Source organism: Petromyzon marinus, unplaced genomic scaffold (genome assembly GCF_048934315.1).
Source record: "Petromyzon marinus isolate PM22_M1 ecotype Great Lakes invasive population unplaced genomic scaffold, UKy_Petmar_22M1.pri1.0 PM_G_Scaffold_26, whole genome shotgun sequence".
NCBI classification, from domain to species: Eukaryota; Metazoa; Chordata; class Hyperoartia; order Petromyzontiformes; family Petromyzontidae; genus Petromyzon; species Petromyzon marinus.
This window is the reverse complement of record NW_027422828.1, coordinates 2,766,162-2,785,013: the sequence shown is the minus strand read 5'-3', so window position 1 is coordinate 2,785,013 and position 18,852 is coordinate 2,766,162. Positions and strand designations below refer to the sequence as shown.

The 18,852-nt window shown below is 48.8% G+C and overlaps 1 protein-coding gene across 2 annotated transcripts; it reads left to right on the top strand.

The window, feature by feature from the left end:
* The first annotated feature begins 1,414 nt into the window (after positions 1-1,414).
* Positions 1,415-17,891, top strand: LOC142913457 (protein LSM14 homolog B-like). 2 transcript variants are annotated; one of them, XM_076060995.1, is made up of 8 exons: positions 1,415-2,118; positions 5,325-5,482; positions 7,036-7,243; positions 10,112-10,264; positions 10,982-11,134; positions 12,585-12,690; positions 13,895-14,144; positions 17,237-17,891. In XM_076060995.1, the coding sequence occupies exons 1-7, from the start codon at positions 1,998-2,000 to the stop codon at positions 14,100-14,102; spliced, it is 1,107 nt and encodes a 368-aa protein (XP_075917110.1). In that variant the 5' UTR covers positions 1,415-1,997; the 3' UTR covers positions 14,103-14,144; positions 17,237-17,891. The 2 variants fall into 2 exon arrangements, with proteins under 2 accessions (XP_075917110.1, XP_075917109.1); XM_076060994.1 differs by having other exon boundaries at positions 1,415-2,133.
* The last annotated feature ends 961 nt before the right edge of the window (positions 17,892-18,852 follow it).

The window sequence follows — 18,852 nt, the reverse complement described above, 5'->3', positions numbered from 1 at the left end:
CAAGTACTGTACTGAAGAAGTTTGATTCCATCTATCACTCGGCCTTAAAATTTACATTGAACTGCACATATAGGACTCACCACTGTGATCTCTACATTGGGTCAAACTTAACGTCTCTTAATGTTCGACGGCTTGTGCACCAGATCTTATTTATTCACGATGTACTTACAAAAAAATCCACAGACTACCTGCTGGATCTCCACTCTATTTCAAATAACAAATTTGACCTCAGGTCTTCGCTCATTTACCAGCTTCACATTCCCTATTGCCGTAGGAAGGGCCTTTGCTATTGATGCCCCCAGCGTCTGGAATGCTATTGCCAATAAACTGCAACTTGAATCGCTACCAATGAGATCTTCTCTCAAAACTGCTCTCGAGGAGTTGTACACCCCTAGCTGCCACTGCTATTCATTGGCGTAACATAAAATAAAATGTTTCGCTCCGGATGACGCTGCAAAGTATTATCTGTATTTTGATTTAGCGTGCTGATCTTAAAGGTACATTGAGTAATTTGATACTCAGACCGGTGCATCTGTTGTTGTGGAGTAACTCATGCAGCCAACTATGGCTCTAGGATTTGGTGTTACATGTTATTTATGTAGTTAATTGTAAAAATTCGGTCACAGTCCCTGTGATCACTGTTACGCTGCAATTATGGCTTTATTTTTTGGTGATTTGGAAAACGTTTTTAGGTTTGGACATGTTTGTTTTGTTGTAGTACGGAGTTAAACTGATGGCCTTAATCTAAGTTTTTGTGGTTGTTGTTTGACTTGCATCCCACTGGGATTTTTTGCACACAGCGTTGGTGTACGGCTACTTTTTTCAGGAATATTTTGCTGTTTTTTTCATGGATTTTCTGTTTGCACAGTCACATAGTCACTTTAAGATGTTTTTCTTGTTCGTGTTTTTGTTTTTTTTGTTTGTTGTGGTTGCACCCGATTCAAGAGCCGAATCGCTCACGGGGCTAAAATAAACTGAAAACTGAACTGGGCCTTCAAACCGTCACGGAGAGACGTGGGTGGAGGAGGGGCGGGGTTTGAAGGGGGCGTGGTGGAAGGAGGCGGGGCGGGGTGGAAGAGGGCGGGGCGGTGCAAGGGGGCGGGGTGTAAGGGGGCGGGGTGGGGGTGTAAGGGGCGGGGTGGACGGGGGGCAGGGTGGGTGGGGTGGGGAATTGCCCCTCGGTTTAAAAAAACGCCGCGTATTTCTATTGGTCGAGAGGCATGCACGTGACCCACTTTATATTTCATGCAGTTCACATTCCTGGTTCTTTCGGTAAAGTCACGTAGATTGAAATTAAAAATTAAATAAAAAATGACTAAAATGAAACACAAAGCAAAAAACCCACGACGTTGAGCGGAAGAGAAACAAATCCCCCTCCCCCCACAATCCCGCCCACTTGGCGCTACTCAGAGTGCATTGCAGTGCCAGTGGCGTGTCCGTGAACACGTGGGGGCCACGCGGTGGGTTGTTGCCATCATCATCATCACCACCATCATCATCAACACCATCATCATCAACACCATCATCATCAACACCATCATCATCATCAACACCACCATCATCATCAACACCATCATCATCATAAACACCACCATCATTAACACCATCAACAACACCACCATCATCATCAACACCATCAACATCACCATCAACAACACCATCATCATCATAAACACCACCATCATCAACACCACCATCATCATCACCATCATCATCAACACCACCACCATCATCAACATCACCATCATCACCATCATCAACACCACCATCATCATCATCATCAACACCACCATCATCAACACCATCATCAACAACACCACCAACACCACCACCATCATCAACACCACCACCATCAACACCACCAACACCACCACCATCATCATCGTCGTCGTCTCACGATCCGGGCCAAGTTCCCCCCTCCCCCCCCTCCTCCTGGCCGGCCCCACCAAGGCGGCCCCACCAGCCCCTCTCGTCGCCCGTAGCCAGAGCCGGCGACCATGGCCACTTGGGCGGCCTGCATGGGCGTCAGGATGAGCTTGCTCTCCATGGCGGGCATCCGCTACGAGGGCATCCTCTGTGACATCAACACGGACGACTCCACCGTCGTCTTGGCGAAAGGTTACGCACTGGGGGGTGGGTGGTTCACGGGATGACTGTGGACACCCCGAAGCTGCGGGTTAAGGGTTTAATGAAGCCGCTTGAGTCGTCCTAACAGGCGACTCGCTCGGGCAGCAGCAGCAGCAGGAGGAGGCCTTGGGGCTGGGGAAAGTTTGCCAGGAGGAGGTGAACGTGTCGGCGACGTTGTCGCCTTCTGGACAGATTGGTGTGGGTGTCGTGGGGTCAATGTGTGGGGGGGTATTAAGGAGGGGTTTGACCCTTTTCAGGGCAATCAAACAGGAGGTGTTAAGATGCTCAAACGACAAGATAGTCTTTGGTTTTTTTCGGTAACGTCACGTAGGTTAAAAAAAAGGAAAACAACTAAATTAAATCATGATTGTATTGGATTGCTGTATGTACTTTTGTGTTTTCAATTAACCTGGATTTGTAAGAGAGTCCTTAATCTCAGTGGGAATTGCCCAGAAATGTTTAAAATGACAGCCATTGATGCGTCACGTGGGGGTCAGACATTTGTGACGATGTGTGACGAGGGGCGGTGGGGAGTTGAGAAATGTGACGTCACATGAAAATTCGCAACTTTAAATATAGAGAACACGTTCTACTTATCTTCTTGGTTCTTTCGGTAAAGTCACATAGAATGGAAATAAAATAATAAAAATGAAGCAATAACATTTTATTGTTAAGAAAATTGTATAATGTTTTATTTTAATAAAATAAAATGTTATTTTATTATGTTTTATTTTTATTATTTTATTTCCATTCTACGTGACTTTACCGAAAGAGCCAATAAGATGAATCCCTGCAGTCACGAAAGCTTTAAATCGAAACGTTCTACTTAATCAAATAGACTTGTTAATAAATGTTTTCACCTTCAACATCGGAGTGCAGCGCCACATTAAATACGCACTACAATGATAATAGTTTAAAGAGATTTGAAGCGTGTTTTATATATATTTTTTTTTGGGGGGGGGGGGGGGGTGGCAAAAATCGTCCAAAATCGCGCGACGTCATTTATGGCCGGCGCCTCTAGCTGTGCTGGGGCAAAGTTCTTCAACTCGTCACCCGCTTAATCACGAATGTTCTGAGGTTGTTCTTGCTGATTCTGGGTCGCAGTGGTTTCAAGTATTTTTCAACGAAGGTTATTGGGTGCACAGCCGTTTCAATACGGGCACACATTGTTTCGTCCGTCTGTTTGCGTTTCTCCCTTGCGACGGGACCTCGTTGTCTAAACGTTGATATTTATAAGGGCAGGGGGTGACCAATAAGGGTTTGAATCGATCTGTAACAATCTAGGGGCACTGATAAGGGGTTGACAGCTATGCCAACACGAACGCGCGATTAACCCCGTTGACCTGAACAAGTTCGTGGTTTCGGTGCGTGCGCGTGTTCAAGTTTCATTTATTAGGTATAGTCCTGTGAGCCATGCGAGCATCTTAAGTCGGGGTGCAACCGCAACAAACAAAATTTGAACACAGAACATCTTAAAGCGACGACGCGTAACAGAAACATTCTGGAATAAACCAGCAAATAATTCCACACAAAAACAACGTATTAAAACGCTGCGCGCAAAAATCAAGTGTTGAAGCCGGGTCGGTAGTCACAGGGCAATGAGATGCGGCTGGTCATAGACGGCGCGTGACCCCGGCCAAAAAGCCCGGCAGGGTGCCGCTTAAGGGGCCGTCCATAAATGACGTCACGCGATTCTGAACGATTTTTTTGACCCCCCCCCCGCCCTCAAATATGACGTCACAAAGCTCTGCCCCCTCCCCCCCGCCAAAATAAAACACACTTCAAATCGCTTTAAACTATTGTTGTCATTGTAGTGCGTATTTAATGTGCCGCTGCACTCTGATCTTGTAGGAGAAAACATTAAAAAGTCTAATTAAGTGGAACGTGTTGTCTATATTTAAAGTTGCGCATTTTGATGTGACGTCACATTTATCAAACTCCCCCCCCCCCCCAGTCGTCACACGTCGTCACAAATGTCTGACCCCCCCCCCCCAGGTGCGTGACGTCATTTCTGGACGGCCCCAAAACACTCCAGCGCTGTCCTACCAGACAGTCTCGACCTCTTCACCTGATGAAGGCCACTTGTGTTGTGGCCGAAACGTCGTGAGAATATTATTGTGTTATTTTATTTTATCAATTTATTATTTTATTCTCATTCTACGTGGTGACTTTACCGAAAGAACCAAAGAAGAGGCCCCAAAACAGTTAATTTGGAAATGTTCCAGATTCATTTTTGCCTTCGTTCACAGATCTGGGCCAACGGCACCTGTCTGGATTAAATTGGCACAATGGAGAACTTCTTTGCGACGGTGATGATAGGGATTTGTGATGTTGATACCCATAAACATTCAATACCTGCAGGCATATGGCTTATGGATGACAGGCTATTGGTTGGTTTTAATACAGCTAAGACATAATAAAATAAAATACATATAAAATAAATTTCATTTATATTTTATTTAAATAAAAATAAAATAAATTTCATTTTTATTTTATGTTTTATTTTTATTATTTCCGTTCTACGTGACTTTACCGAAAGAAACAAGAATATTTAATACAGCTTCTGGCAGGAAATAAATGAATCTCAATTTTTGGCTTGCAGAGTTGAGAAATGTGTGCAGCTCGGAACCCCGCGAGCTAGATTTGATTCCTGGCTACAGACAACGTCGTCGGTGGTGGCCTTGTATCCCAACTCATTCTGGTTTTCGTGTAGGTAGACTGCCTTCAAGTGAAGTTACCTGGTGCGGTGTGTTAGTAAAAAAGATGATTAAATCAGCACTGGGGAGGATGAAGGTAGCTGAACCAGCTAGAAACTATTTTAAACAATTGTTTAGGTTGCGGGTAAGGCCCACTTACTATACTGCTCTTTCAGAAGCGACCTCCCCACAAATGGTAGGTAACGCAACGAAGTGGCTTATCGAAGGACCTGGAGGGGGGGGGGGGAAATCCACTCGACCCATGGGAAGAGAAAACCTCGCTGACTCCAAATATACAGCAGGTGTTGTCAGGGTTGGGATGAAACGCATGACCTTCGATATATACCAGGCGAGGTAGTTAACTTCTCACCACAGTGGCGCCCAAAACCCACAACCACGCACCTGCTCCGACCTGCATAGGTGCTCTCGACCGTAACAACGCTTGACCAAACGGGTACGTGGAGGTCTGTACCAGCGGCGGGCGTCTTTGTGTGCGCGCAGTGCGCTTGCGCAGGACGGAGGGGCGCCCCGCCGACCGTCCCATCGCCCCTCGTGAGGAGGTCTTCGAATACATCGTCTTTCGCGTCAGCGAGATCAAGGACTTGACCCCGTGCGAGTACATGCTGTCCGCTCTGCACCACGACGTGGCCATGGTGCAGGTGAGAGGTGCAGCCGCTCTTTACCATTAAACTATTTATTGTACCATGTGAGGCCCACCGAGCTACTTGACTCTCTTTTCAGAAGCGACCTGGCCACAAATGATTTGCTCAACGAAGCGGCTTATCGCGTGGACATTTCCAGCAGCCAAATACTCCAAATGCACGTCGGTTCTAAAACGTGGAGGTAGAAACTGGATGACCCAGAGAAATCCACGTGACCACGGGGGAGGACGTTGAAAACTCCAAAAATATGCAGGCGTCGGGGGTCTGGATCAAACCCCACGACCTATTGTACTCCAGGCGAGGTAGTTAACATCTTGCCACTGCAGCAGTGCCATGGTTTAGGGGAGCGGTGGCACAGTGGTTGATGCGCTGCACCACAAACCCGCCTACGACCCACCGGGGTTTGATTCCCACTTACGGCCAACGCCAGGTGACGATTATCTGAAACGGTCCCGGGCTTTTCCTGAGGTCTATCCAATGAGCACCTGGTGCGATGTATAAACATCGCCACTGGGGAGAAGGCGGTCGGGCGTGGGTCTGGCTTCCCCACCTCCTCCGTGTGCTTTGCCGGCCTCGTAGTTGCTCGCACTGCACTTGCCCCGAACGTCCGTTAAGCCTTTAAGGGACAGCTTTGGCAACATGTTGACAAAATGTGGAAAAAAAAGTCAACGCTGATCGGCCGCATTTCGGGCAAATTTTCCCTTCACGGCACTGGAATCGAGGAAGCCAGAGATGGTGGAGAATACGAGGTTGGAGACTGCACTTCACACTTGGGGGGCTTGATGAAAGTTGCATTTGAGAGTTACAATAGTTAGCTAACAGTGGTAGCTGTGGAGGGTTTTTACAGGTTGAGGAGGAGGAGATGGAAGAGGCTACCAAGATCCGAGCCCGGGTGCCAGCGTGCCAGTGGCTGAATTGCGCAACCCTTGGCACCTGATTGGCTCTCGGGTGATGACATCGCAATTATCCCTCCTCCTAAGACCGAAACGGGAGAATCTCTCATGGTAGCCTGATGGCTTGCAGAGGTTCTCTGTAAGCCATCTGGCTACCATGAGAGATTCGTTTATGAGGCTATCCACATATACAAACACAGAGACAATTTCAACCGAGAGGAAGGAATTCTGGCTTAGCAATCATTGGAAGGATTTGATAAACCATTCCGGGTCTTAATTGATTGTTCACGCTTACGGTGGCTTTCAGACCGCATCCATCATTTTCGTCTCCCCCCTCTTTTCCGAACATAGATGGACTTGTCCATCTGAATAACTGCCAAATCGCTCTCCGTGGTGCTAACGTTAAAAAAAACCCGCCACTTTTTAAAAAAAAATGTCTTGCTGTGGTTTTTACACCTGATGATGATTGCTTGTCTTGCAGTCGAAACGTCGTGAGAATTTTAAAGTTTTATATTTTTATTATTTTATTGTTTCCCTTCTACGTGGTGGTGACTTTACCGAAAGAACCAAGAAGGTGCATAAGAAGTTTGACATGCGTACGTCGTCCGTCGTGATTTGTTCTAATCGCTGCCTAACCCACCCTCACCCCCCGTCCAGTCCTCGCCGGGCACCCCGGGGGGGGCCGCCGCTCGCTGCCACACGTGCGGTATCGGAGCGGCGGCGAGCTGCCACTCCGCGCCGGGCACGCCGACCGGACCCCCCCGCGGTGCCACGGGCGGCCACCCGGGCCACGCGCGGCACGACGCCTGGGCCACAGCGGTCGGGCACCGTCCCTTCGTGCAGCCTGCGTACGGAGGAGCTGCGGGTACGGGAGGGGGGGGGTGCGGTGTGCGGTAAACATCGGCACTGCAGGGCTGCACCTTTGCCCTCTTAATGCCACGTGGTTTCCGTTGCCCAGTGGCCTTGCCTCGGGTCGTTTTCGCCTTTTGCTCGTTTAGAGGCAACTGCGTGATTTCAATGCGATCTTAATTGAACGCAGTTGAGTTACAGCTATCTTCATGGAATTATTTCCGTAAGCGCATGCAGGAAAATAAAAGGCTCTGTGTATGACAGCTCGATGATGATGATAATGTGTAGTGCATGCGGACGAGCATTTTTGTTTTTACTTTGCGCTTGATGGTGATACCCAGTGATTGTATTTTAAATTGTCGCCTTTTCAAAATAACCCGTCATTTAAAGCGTTATTATTTGGTGCCCTGTCAATGAACTGCTCGGCGAAGGCCGCGCTGTCTTGTCATGCGGGGTGGGGTGGTTATTTCACCTGCCACGCTTCACTTGTGCGGTTGTGGTGAATGGGAAGGTGGGGAGCCAGCCACCGATTTGGATATAATTCGCTCGTGATATGGCTGAGAATCGAGTTATTTTTTGCGTCGTTGGGTTCGTAGTTGTGCGAGAGCCACTCTTCTACCACGAGATAATACAAATGTGGTGCTAAATGGGTTTTGTTGTTTGCAATAACGGCGTTTATCAAGAAAGCCGCTTTATTCAACGATCATTTGTGGTAAAGTGGCTTCTGAAAAAGTGCAAATATAGCTCGGTGTCTTGCCTGATAAAAAATAAAAACGTTTTAAAATTACCCCTCTTCCACAACTTAACCCAATTAAGATTTGCACCAACAAAATTTAATTGCGGCTTCAAGGTCCTGCACGATGCATTTCTCCATGGCGATGATGAACGAAGACTTTCTTTTTTAAAATCTGTGGTTTTGTGAGAAACGAGGTTGCCAGAGGCAACTTGCTATATTGATCTCAACGAGGTGCTATCGTGGTGCTGAGGTTGTGGCCACCCTGTTCACTGGCTGGGTATTGAGAGAAGAGAGGATTTCTGATCGGATCTCCACCTGCATCTTTTACCAAACACCTGATGCCCGATTTTGTAATGTCCAATGAGACGTCGTACGGAAATATGATTGTTTTTTTGGGTTTTTTTCAACATTCTGGTTTGCCGAAACCACATAAATTGGTGTGGTGCTCCAGGTGACAAATTTAATTTGTTGGGTGGCAGATGGTGTAGCAGAACATTGGGCATTGTAGAGCAGTACCCCAATTTACATTGGTGATGCGTTCCTGAAATGTGCGACGTAAATTTAAGCAATTTTTTCCCAAAATACCGTACATCAATAATGTATTTTGTTATCGAAAGCACAGTACATGTCGTCATGCGCGCAACACCACAGGGTAGTTTACAGGGTAGGTGAAGCAAGAGGCGATGGGGATACGAGAAAGGATCGATGCTGTCACCGACGTAAATTGTGTTAGCGGTGTTCATAATAAAGCGACGACGTGAAAGGGGTGTGAGTTGTAAATTGATATTACTGTGTTACCCCACGATCGTCTCGCCCAGTGGTTCTTAACCCAGGGGTGCACGCACCCCTTGGGGGTTGCAAGATCCCCTTTCTGGGGATTTCTTTCGAAGGTATATCATCGAAATACAGATTGGGTGCGGGCGCGCGGGCCGAGTGCAACCGCTTTGTTTCATCAAACCCCTTACGTCTGTTGACGTTGCACGTTGTTTGTGAACGATTGGGAACCAAAGGGGTTGCAAGGCTGCGGCAAAGGTTACAACAGCCACCGACTTTAACGGAAGCGTCGTGAATCCTCGTGCCGTCCGTGTTGGTGCAGCCGAGGCCTCCCTCTGCAGGCGGGAGGACGAGTCGTGAAGTATGCCGTGGCTTGTGGACAAGAGCCCCGGTGACCCTCGTTCCACCGTCTCGTTTATTAATGTTAACACCCCCCCAATGTAATGCTGCCCGACCCATAAAAGTTGCGCGCAAACGCCCCTAACGACAAACGTGTGCTAATATTTTTATATTTTAAACCCGTGCAAAATAATCATTTTTGACAAAATATATGAATGGTGGTGCTATGGCAATTCTAGATTTAAAGCGTTCGTGACTGCTAGGATCCATACTCTTTGGTTCTATTGGGTGAAGTCACGTAGGTAAAAAATAAAATAACAAAAATCACGACGTTTCGGCCACAACACAAGCGGCCTTCCTCAGGTGAAGGGACGAGACTGTCTGGAGGACAGCGCTGTCTTCCAGACAGTCTCGTCCCTTCACCTGAGGAAGGCCGCTTGTGTTGTGGCCGAAACGTGATTTTTGTTATTTTATTTTTTACCTACGTGGCTATGGCAATTGGTTGCATCAAGAGCAAATGAAAGCGGAGTTTCCTTTTAGAAAATGTTGGAGACGCAAACGGGGTGGTCGGCAAACGCTGCGCTTGGCCGCTGAGTGATCTGTGCGGTTTTGACGGCCTCGCTCGAAGCGACGTAAAAATGGCACGCTCGGATACGCTGGGATTTGTGTGCGGTGAGCCCCTCTGCCTGGTGACAACACAAACGTGTGACCTGCAGTCGTGAGGAACGATAGGGGGGGAGGGGTGGTGGTGGTAATGATGATGATGATGACACTGACACCACGATGGGTGATGGAGGGCTATGGCACTTGTGTCTTGCCCACACAGCTGTTGTAGAACGCCCCCCCCCGCCCCATAATACCAACAGCCGCCTTTCGCCACTAAGTGACGGTGACGTCACCACGGCGCCCGTGCCAGATGAAGTGTCGCCGGTCGTTGCCGGGACGCACCGGGAGGGTCCCACGTGGCCCCCCCCCGACGGGCTGACGAACCGAGACGACCGGTGGGTGCGCGCCGGCTGTGCCCATCGCCCACAGGTGCGGCAGCGCCCACGGCCGGCGCGCCCGCTGCGCGCGTCAACGCCACGCCGCAGCAGCCGGCGAGGAAGAGCGGCACGGTGGAGCGGGGGGTGCAGACGGCGCCCCGGCGGCGGCGGCGGTGGCGGAGGGCCCCCGTGAAGCAGATTGCAGGTACGGCTACGGGTGGTGTGGGTGGTGTTCGCCCTCCCCACCCGCCACCCCCCCATGCCGTCATTCATCTTTTCATCAAATTTGTAAGTTCGTTTTGAAGCAACGTGTCCCAATTTACAGTCGGCGTCTCGTACCGACGGAGACTAATTAATGTGTTTGCGTATTGAAGGCTCACCGTGCACAACTTCTGTGGACGCATTCGTCGTGGGGCTTTGTAAATCGCGGTGGGAAGGCAAAAACCCCTTGCCGCTTTTATCACTGACGTTGCCTCAAAGGCGACGCGGTGCATTAGCCTGGACTTTGGCAATGGCCTTTTGAACATGTGCAGAGGGCGGAGAGAATAACAGATTCTTGGCCGCTGGTGCCGACCTGAATACCGGGCAGCCGGTGCGCTATTTTTTTATGGTCGTGAATATTTACCCAGGAAACCTGGGTCGAAAGTAAGAGACTCACATTTGTCCATGAGGGTCCAGCAAAGGTTTTTTTTTTCTTTGCAGCAGGGTGTACTCATTGATGCATTATTCCAATGGAGAAAGTTTGCAGGAAATGTTTCACATTTGGGGAGAACATGCAAACTTCCAAGTATACAGCAGGGGGTCGGGATAGAACCCACGAGCTCTTGCGTACCAGGCTAGGTAGTTAACATCTCACCACCGCCACCACCACGGCGTTGGTGGATCACAAACCGAGCTGCCGTTTATTTTTCTCTCCCCGCAGGCTCGAGCCGCCATGGGCGCCCCCAGAAGGCACAGGCCCTGAACCTGGGCGATGAGTTTCAGGCGGAGTTTGACTTTGAGAGCAGCAACGCGCAGCTGGACCGCGAGGAGCTGGACAAGGAGTTCCAGGACAACAAGGCCAAGCAAGGAGAAGGTGGTGGACCTTTTTTTTTAAAAGGAGCACTTTGAGGGACCCGGTTTCACACCACCACCACCACTCCTGTGGGATGTCTCCTTTTAGAATCAGAATATTTATTTGTCCACTGGGGGATTTCGATGCGCTACAAAGGTTTTTTTGTCCACAGATGTTCAGTAGGGGCGGGTCAGAATGTAACAACATACAATACAAAAACACGATGGGAGTGCACAGTCTATAGGTCAAGTGAACATATCGCTTGAAAAAATAAAAATCAACTAATCTTGTCTTACCAGGTAAAGATCACTGAGCTAATCGCTTTTTCAGAAGTGACCAGGTCACAAATGATAGCTCAACGAAGTAGCTTATGTGGACATTTATATTAGGCCCTTTTTTTCATACGAGTTAGAGTAATCATGAGGAATGATAACTTGAGAAACTCTCTGCATTTGACAGCCTTTAGTAAGCTTGGCTGTCACTGCACTTGTGGGTGAGGGCCTCGCATCACTCTGGTCAGGTGTGGGTTGCAGAAAGAGTGGAGCTTGGACAATGTACAGCATGGATGTGCAGTGCAACAGTGGATTTGTCTTACACCACCTCTCTTGTCCCAACAAATTTTTAGGCGGCTGTGGGGGGGGGGGGCTCCCTTGCCTCATGGGATTGACCCAAATCCTGACCATTGTATATTTGGAGTTTGCAAGCGTCTCTCTCCCCGTGGTAGTGTGGATTTTTCTCTGGGTCGGTTTAACATGTAGGCTTTTGCGACCAATATCCATGATAGATTTTTTTTTGGGTTGGATCACGATCTAACCCAAAAAAACCTGTTTTCTCTGAGTCATCCGGTTTTTCCCTCCACATTTTAGAATCAACGTGCACTTGTTGGAGTTTACCTGCTATAAATTTTCATGTAATAAGCCACTTCGTTGAGCTATCATTTGTGGCCAGGTCTCTTCTGAAAAAGAGCCATATAGCTTGATGGGCCTGAAATATAATGCAAAGTTTATGGTCGTATTGTTTTAGCCCTGACTCGCATTGGTGAATGGTTGTATTTTAACAAATGGTAAAAAAATTTGGAGACTCCCCTGTACTTAATGTTGTTCCCTTTAGGACCATGATGCACTTTTGACAATTTTTGTTCACGAGGAGCAATCTCCACGAGCGTCCATCACGGTGGCCTGTTGCCACTGCTGCCACTGCGTCTTCTGTTGAAAAGTTTGGTTCAACAAATCTGTACCGTCGCCCCCCTCTAGTGGCTCACCTCAGCCATCGCCATGAGGGAGACAAAGGTGGCCGGGCATGGTGCTAGGCCCACCCATGCCTTCGTGTGCCGTGCCGGCCTCGGGGTGCCACTCACTAAGAGCACTTGCCCTGATAGTCTGAAGCGAAACGGGGTTGGGATCTTTGTCTTTAATTGTCCAGGCCATCCCTTAATTAGTTTCTGACATTGACGTCTCCCTTTGTGCTGCAGACAAGCAGAGGGGTCCCAGCAGCAGGAGCTCTGCCGTGTTTCCTGACAAATGCTTCTACGACAAAACAAGATGCTTCTTTGACAACATTTCCATAGATGGCGCAAGGTAATGGCGTTTCTGCCACCTGTGATTTTTAATTGGGTCTCCTTGCTCATCGCGGGGTTGATGGTCTCGGACGGGCAGTGGTGGCGGCACACCTTTTTTATATACAGCGCCTGGAGGAGGCAACGGGTTGGTGGTTCACAATCTTCTGCCATGTGCACTGACTTGCCAGGAGGTAGCAGTACAGCAAGTTGATTCATCTCCATCTGTACGGAGATGGGGTTGCTGTTCCCCCCCCCCTTCACTCTCCCACCTTTGCACGTGTGGGTTTTCTTTGGTTTCGTCCCTCGTGTAATGAAAACTCACAAATGGAGTTGGCCTAACCATCCCAATATAGGATGACAGATCTCGGGCAATTGTTGGTGCCGTTGCTGGCTGCCTTCTCACTTGTATGCGGTTGACTACGCCTGCTGAATATCTGGAAACTTTGGGGCGTTGCAAATGTGTGACGTTAACTTTAATTACTCTGCGCAGAAAATGCACGCCACGTGAATTGCGGTGTTGCGCTTGATTCGGGAAAAAATCCTAGCTCGAAAGTAAGAGGAAGAACCGTGTAATTATTTGACTGGGCATGAGGCGAACATTTCTCTAAAACGCAGGATGGTGTGGAACCGTGCAGGGAACCTCTAATGTAGGGTTTAACGTTCACTCGAGCAATTCTGTAGTACCGTGATCTGTCGTCATCCACAGGCCACTCTTCAACATGCTGTGGGGTGAGCCACTGCTCGGAGCGTCAGACAAAGTCGTTGTCGCATAACAACAAAACTATTCGCGGTGCAAATCTAGTGGCTGCTCTGATTTTATATATTGCGGGCGCATTAACCGTAGGGATGTACGCCTGCTGCTTGGCAGAGAACGTTCAAAGAATCCCGTGACATGTTTTACAAGTGGCAGGCATTTTTCGTGTGCCGGCGTAAAAACTGCGATATTTGCCAAAATGAAAATGAGTGACTTACTGTCGCCCTTCTGCCAGTAGTAGTGGCACGAGCAAGAAGTTGTAGCGCTGCGTCTTTATCTCCTCCCTCCCCTCCACCTCCAATACCAACACGCGCCATTCACTACTCGGTGAAGGTACACGTGGAATCTCGAAGGCTCGCTGACAGGAGGTCATGGGACAGACCTCAAGTGGCCATGGATAGACTGAGATGACTGGCAAGATGCACCAGCTGTGCTCACAACCCCAGCCCCCCCCCTTCCATCTTGTAAGGAACTGCCGCATGACGTTGGCGGAGGAGCAGCGCTTGAACATGCAGACGTTCGGGGTGAACCTCCCGGCCGCGCGTGCTCGCCGCTTCTGGCACAGCTGGGGCCACGCGTCCTGGCTCAACCGCCGGACCCTGTGGGGTGGGGACGGGCGGCCGGGCATGCCCAAAGCAGGGCTGCGGTCTCCTCTGCCGGCCAAGGTGCAGGCCTAGACAGATGATGATGATGAGGATGAGGAGGAGGAGCACGTGCAGGTAAGGGCAGCTCCCGTTCCTGCACTCCCGTTAAGCTGCAAAACAATATCGAGAATCTGCTCGTGCCTCCCTGAGGAAGTCACGTGACTTGTGTGGCCATCCCTGCTGAATCCCTTACCCTCTGCCCCCAAAATCCCCCCCCCCCTGTGAAAATACCCTGCTCCGTGGAGGATGATAAAGAGACCCTTTTAAGGTATTGTCTCTGATCCCATTTTTCCATTTGTCTCCTCTACCCCTTTCTATTCCTCTTCCCATTCATTACGTCCTTGACTCTACTCGCCTTCTCGTGGTTGTAGCCATGGGTACACTTCTAGATTTAAAGCTTTCGTGACTGCAAGGATCCATACTCTTTGGTTCTATTCAGTAAAGTCACGTAGGTAAAAAATAAAACAACAAAAATCACGACGTTTTGGCCACAACACAAGCGGCCTTCATTGGGTGAAGGGATCAGGCTGTCTCGAGGACAGCGCTGGAGTGACTTTACCGAATAGAACCAAAGAGTATGGGTACACTACCGCATTTGCTCACGTAATATAATTTGCGTATTATATCGTGAACAACTTCTCAATCATCATTTATATAAAATCTTAAACATGACTAGATCTGACCTGCTGGAGGGCTACATGTGTAGTGGCCTTATTGACGTCGGAGACTGTTTACTTGAGGCAACACGTATTTATTACAGATACTTCTGTTACAGTTGCGAGTCTTATACTTGAAGAGGTAACGGCCTCTTCACCCGTACTTTATAGAGGGAAACGTTCCCCGAGCTTTAGCCCACGCTAGCTCCCTGGTTCCCTCTATCCTGTTCCTCTCCCGGGAGGCTATCTGACCTGGCCCAGCTTCGGCGCAGGTCCCGATCACCAGCCACACGAGTTCGGCCCTCAGAGGGACATCGGCCCTCGCGGCTCCGGTGTCGCACCCTGGCTTGCTTTGCCCGGCCCTCAGAAGGTCAGCAAATCAAAGGAGTTCCAGGGTCTGGCTAGTCAATCTTCGTTCTTCACTGGCTCTTCATCTTGCTTGAGTTGAACTGCCTCTCAGCTCCCCGGGTCCCACCTTTTATACTGTCTCTCACTGAGGGGCGGGGCTGGGAGTGATCACAGCATCCCCCACAGCCCCCCAGGGTGGTGACCGTAGCGGACGTGTTTGTGGCCACCGTTATACAACCGCGTGTCACCCTCCCGTAACACCTCTACACATGTTTGGAAGATCAAGAGGTACAAGAATGGTTATGGCCAAGATTGGTACAGGTTTTCTTCAAGTGTCAGAATGTCCTCTTGACGATTCTATTTGGATGCCACGGTGGCTAGGAGATGTTAACTCACTTTGCCTGGTATGCAGCAGGAGGTCTGGGGTTCCATCCCAACCCCGACGCCTGCTGCATATTTGGAGTTTTCAAGTTCTCCCCGTGGTCATGTGGATTTTTCTCCGGGTCCTCTGTTTTTTTTTTTCCCTCCCATGTTTTTAAAAGCATGCGTTTTAGAGTATTTTGCTGCTATAAATGTCTACACGATAAGCCACTTCGTTGAGCTATCCATTTGTGGTGGCTGTCTCGGCCTCACTACGCTGCGTTGCATCACTATCCGAGTAGTAAACCTTCAGAGCCAGGGTGACCATCCGACTCCAACGTATTTAACGAATAGAACGACATAAAACTCATGGGAAAACACAGCACAAAATAGAGCATCTGTTAATACTTGCAATATCAATATAATTAATTAACACTGCAGCATCATAACATTGTCTTGGACAACATGAATCTCAATCATAGGTCCTGGATGGACCAGGCACCTACATTAGCACTGAATAGCTCTACAACAAGAGAATAAGCTACTATGTTCAATAAGGTCACTTTGTGTAATCACCATACTGCAGCCCAAATGTACAGCGCTGCTGCACATAACACTGAACTGTAGACGAGATACATCTTCATCCTTGCTCTCAAGAATGCATTAAAGTTACATGGGCACAAGTCTGGCTCGACTTATCTAATTACAAACAACTATCCACAATAATGCAAGTGGCAGGCTTCATTGTTAACCAGGCCTCCATATTTATCGTAACAATTTAACAGCATTATAAAGGCATTTACAGCATTATAACGGCAATCCTAACATAACACGAGTCCCAGTAATTATAAGAACACGAAGGGGTTTGGTGGCCAGCAGCACGCCCTGCCGCCTTTATCTCCCCAGTGGCGATGTTGACACCCAAGCAGTTACTCGTTTGGTGGCCGCGAGCGGGAATCGAACTCGGGTCGCCGGGTTCGTAGCGCAGCGTAGCGCTAACCACTACACTGCAATGCGTTACGCTTCCACATGCGAGGGTCACGTGACAGATTTGACGCCACAGCTCACTTGCCGTGCAAAAAAAATATGCATTATTGAGCTCCCTGCCCCCCCCCCTAAAAAAAAAAGTGTATTTTTTATCATTTTTGCGTGGTGTACAGTCTGGTAAGTACCCACATGGCCAATTTCCAGTTGGTTGCAAGTCGGGAAGTACGCTAAACATTTTGAACAGGCACACATTCACAACTTTGCCTTTTATATATATGGAGATAAACGAACTTGCAGACAATGATTCTTAAATTCCCACAATGAGCAGATGCTCCCGTCTTCGCTGAGATGCTAATTGTGCCTCCATTTTGTACTCTTTGTAATGACTGACACCCCTGCCTTGCCTCGTCGCTTCGAGACCCTTAACGCGTCACTTCCAGGTCACGTGACCAAACTCGACACCATCATATCAGGAAGTTCCTGTGTAAACACAGCCCCATATCTGCCGTGGGGCAGAACAGTGGCCATGTCTCTCCGGAAAGAGCGCTGCATAGCTCCGTGGGCCTTACCTGGTAAAATACAAATGTAGAGTAGTTTCTTTCAAATGGAGTTGGTTGGCAACGCTCTCGTGCCCAATTTTAGAGATTGACGAAGGGAATTGGATGGTTTGGAGAGGCACCTTGTCACCAAATCTTGGCCTAAATCGGGACCACGCAAACCAAATTCTCCAAATGAGAATGGAGCCCTTTGTGGGGTCGACGATGATCTGTTGGTTTTGCTTCTTGATGTCGGCAATGCTTGCTTTTGTTGTTGCAGGTTGCAGAGAACTTCCTCCCAGAGTGTACATATATTGGGGGTTTGCTTGATTTAAAAAGTTAAAATTTGTTGGGTCTGAAAAAACGTTACGTAGAGGGGTAGTGCAAGGACTGTATGTGGGTTGTGTTAATTGATATGCGATTCTTTTAATGTCTATGGTGTGTAAATAAGATACACACCTCGTTTAGTTGAACACTTTACACATTTATAATTGTAAGTATAGTTTTAAACTTTAGTCTAATGGGTGTGGTAAAACATTTCTGTAAAGTCGGACTTAACTTTAAAGCTTTAATTGTCTCCTAAAATTGGTTATTTTGTGCGACCGGTCTTAAGCTGTAATGAGCATGGACATGACAATTTAATTGAGTTATGTTTGTATTTTACAAGGCAGCATTAAATGTTGCGGAATTTATATCGGTGCATTCGCTGTGGTGAAATGGCCGGCAAATAATTAAGTTGGCCAACTGTTAGCTTTACAACATTGCTTCGTTGAATTTTTACTGCATTGCTTTAGATTCCTGTAAACTTTGTCCGTAATGTAGTACAATGCATGGCTTTAACAGGATCGGGGATGGTGGGAGGGGGGGGGTTGCTGTATTTGAAAAAAGTAAAGTGCATTTCAATAAATTGAGGCATCTGTTCCAGCTTGAGGGCCGATTTTGAAAATTGAATCTGTGCTTGGTATGTTATGCAGCGTGGTGTGGCAGCCCAGCCACAGCCTTCCAAGGTGCCACCTCGGCCGGCTGGGCAATCTAGGTGAGGCCGGGGGCTCTGCACGAGACTAGGCCTCACCACGGTACTCTGAGTAAGAAGTTAACTGCAATAGAGTCGGTATATATTACTGTTGAGTCGGTAGATACTGCTGCAGAGTAGATGCTACTTTAGAGTAATTAAATACTGTTATAGAGTAAGCAGACACTGCTATAGTCAGCTGATAATACTATAGTCAATAGATATGACTATCGATTCCATAGATACTGTGGTGCCACAGCAACGGAGCAACTCCGCCGGCGCCACCATCCCCTCGCACCCCTCCACACGAACGTACACACACTCCCACTAAACACACACACACACTCACGTAGGGTCTCGAAGGGGGGTGCCTGGCCCACGGGCTTTCATCCGAAGGGCCCCTAGCAGGGATGTCCCCCGGTTTCCCGTTGCCAGGAGATTGGCTGACCCCCCCCCCCCCCCCAGGCCGGATTACACGGCGGCCCCCCCTAAAATCAGCTTTAAAAAGTCGCAGGGGCGCATAGAGCTTTGAGCTTTACAGGCTGGCCGCAATGAAGCACACGCAACACGGGAGATGGGGCCTCGAGGGCAGAACACTCCGCTGGCAGCGCAGACGTGGAGGTGGGAGGGAAGTTCCTAGCCACGCCGCGGGGTGGGGAGGACCGGGTGGGGAGGAGGGGGTGGGGAGGAGGGGTGCGTAGACAATGGGTCAAGGCGCAATGGAAAGTCACGCTCCAGGTAAGGGCGGGGACATCGGTTTAAAATCGATAGGTAGGCGCTCGATTGGTCTGCGCAGGATAACACCACGTGACCCTGGATCTTCGGATTCCCAGGGCGTCAAAGGGAGGGAGGTGAAAAAGCGTTCAGGTGGTTCTCCTCCAGCC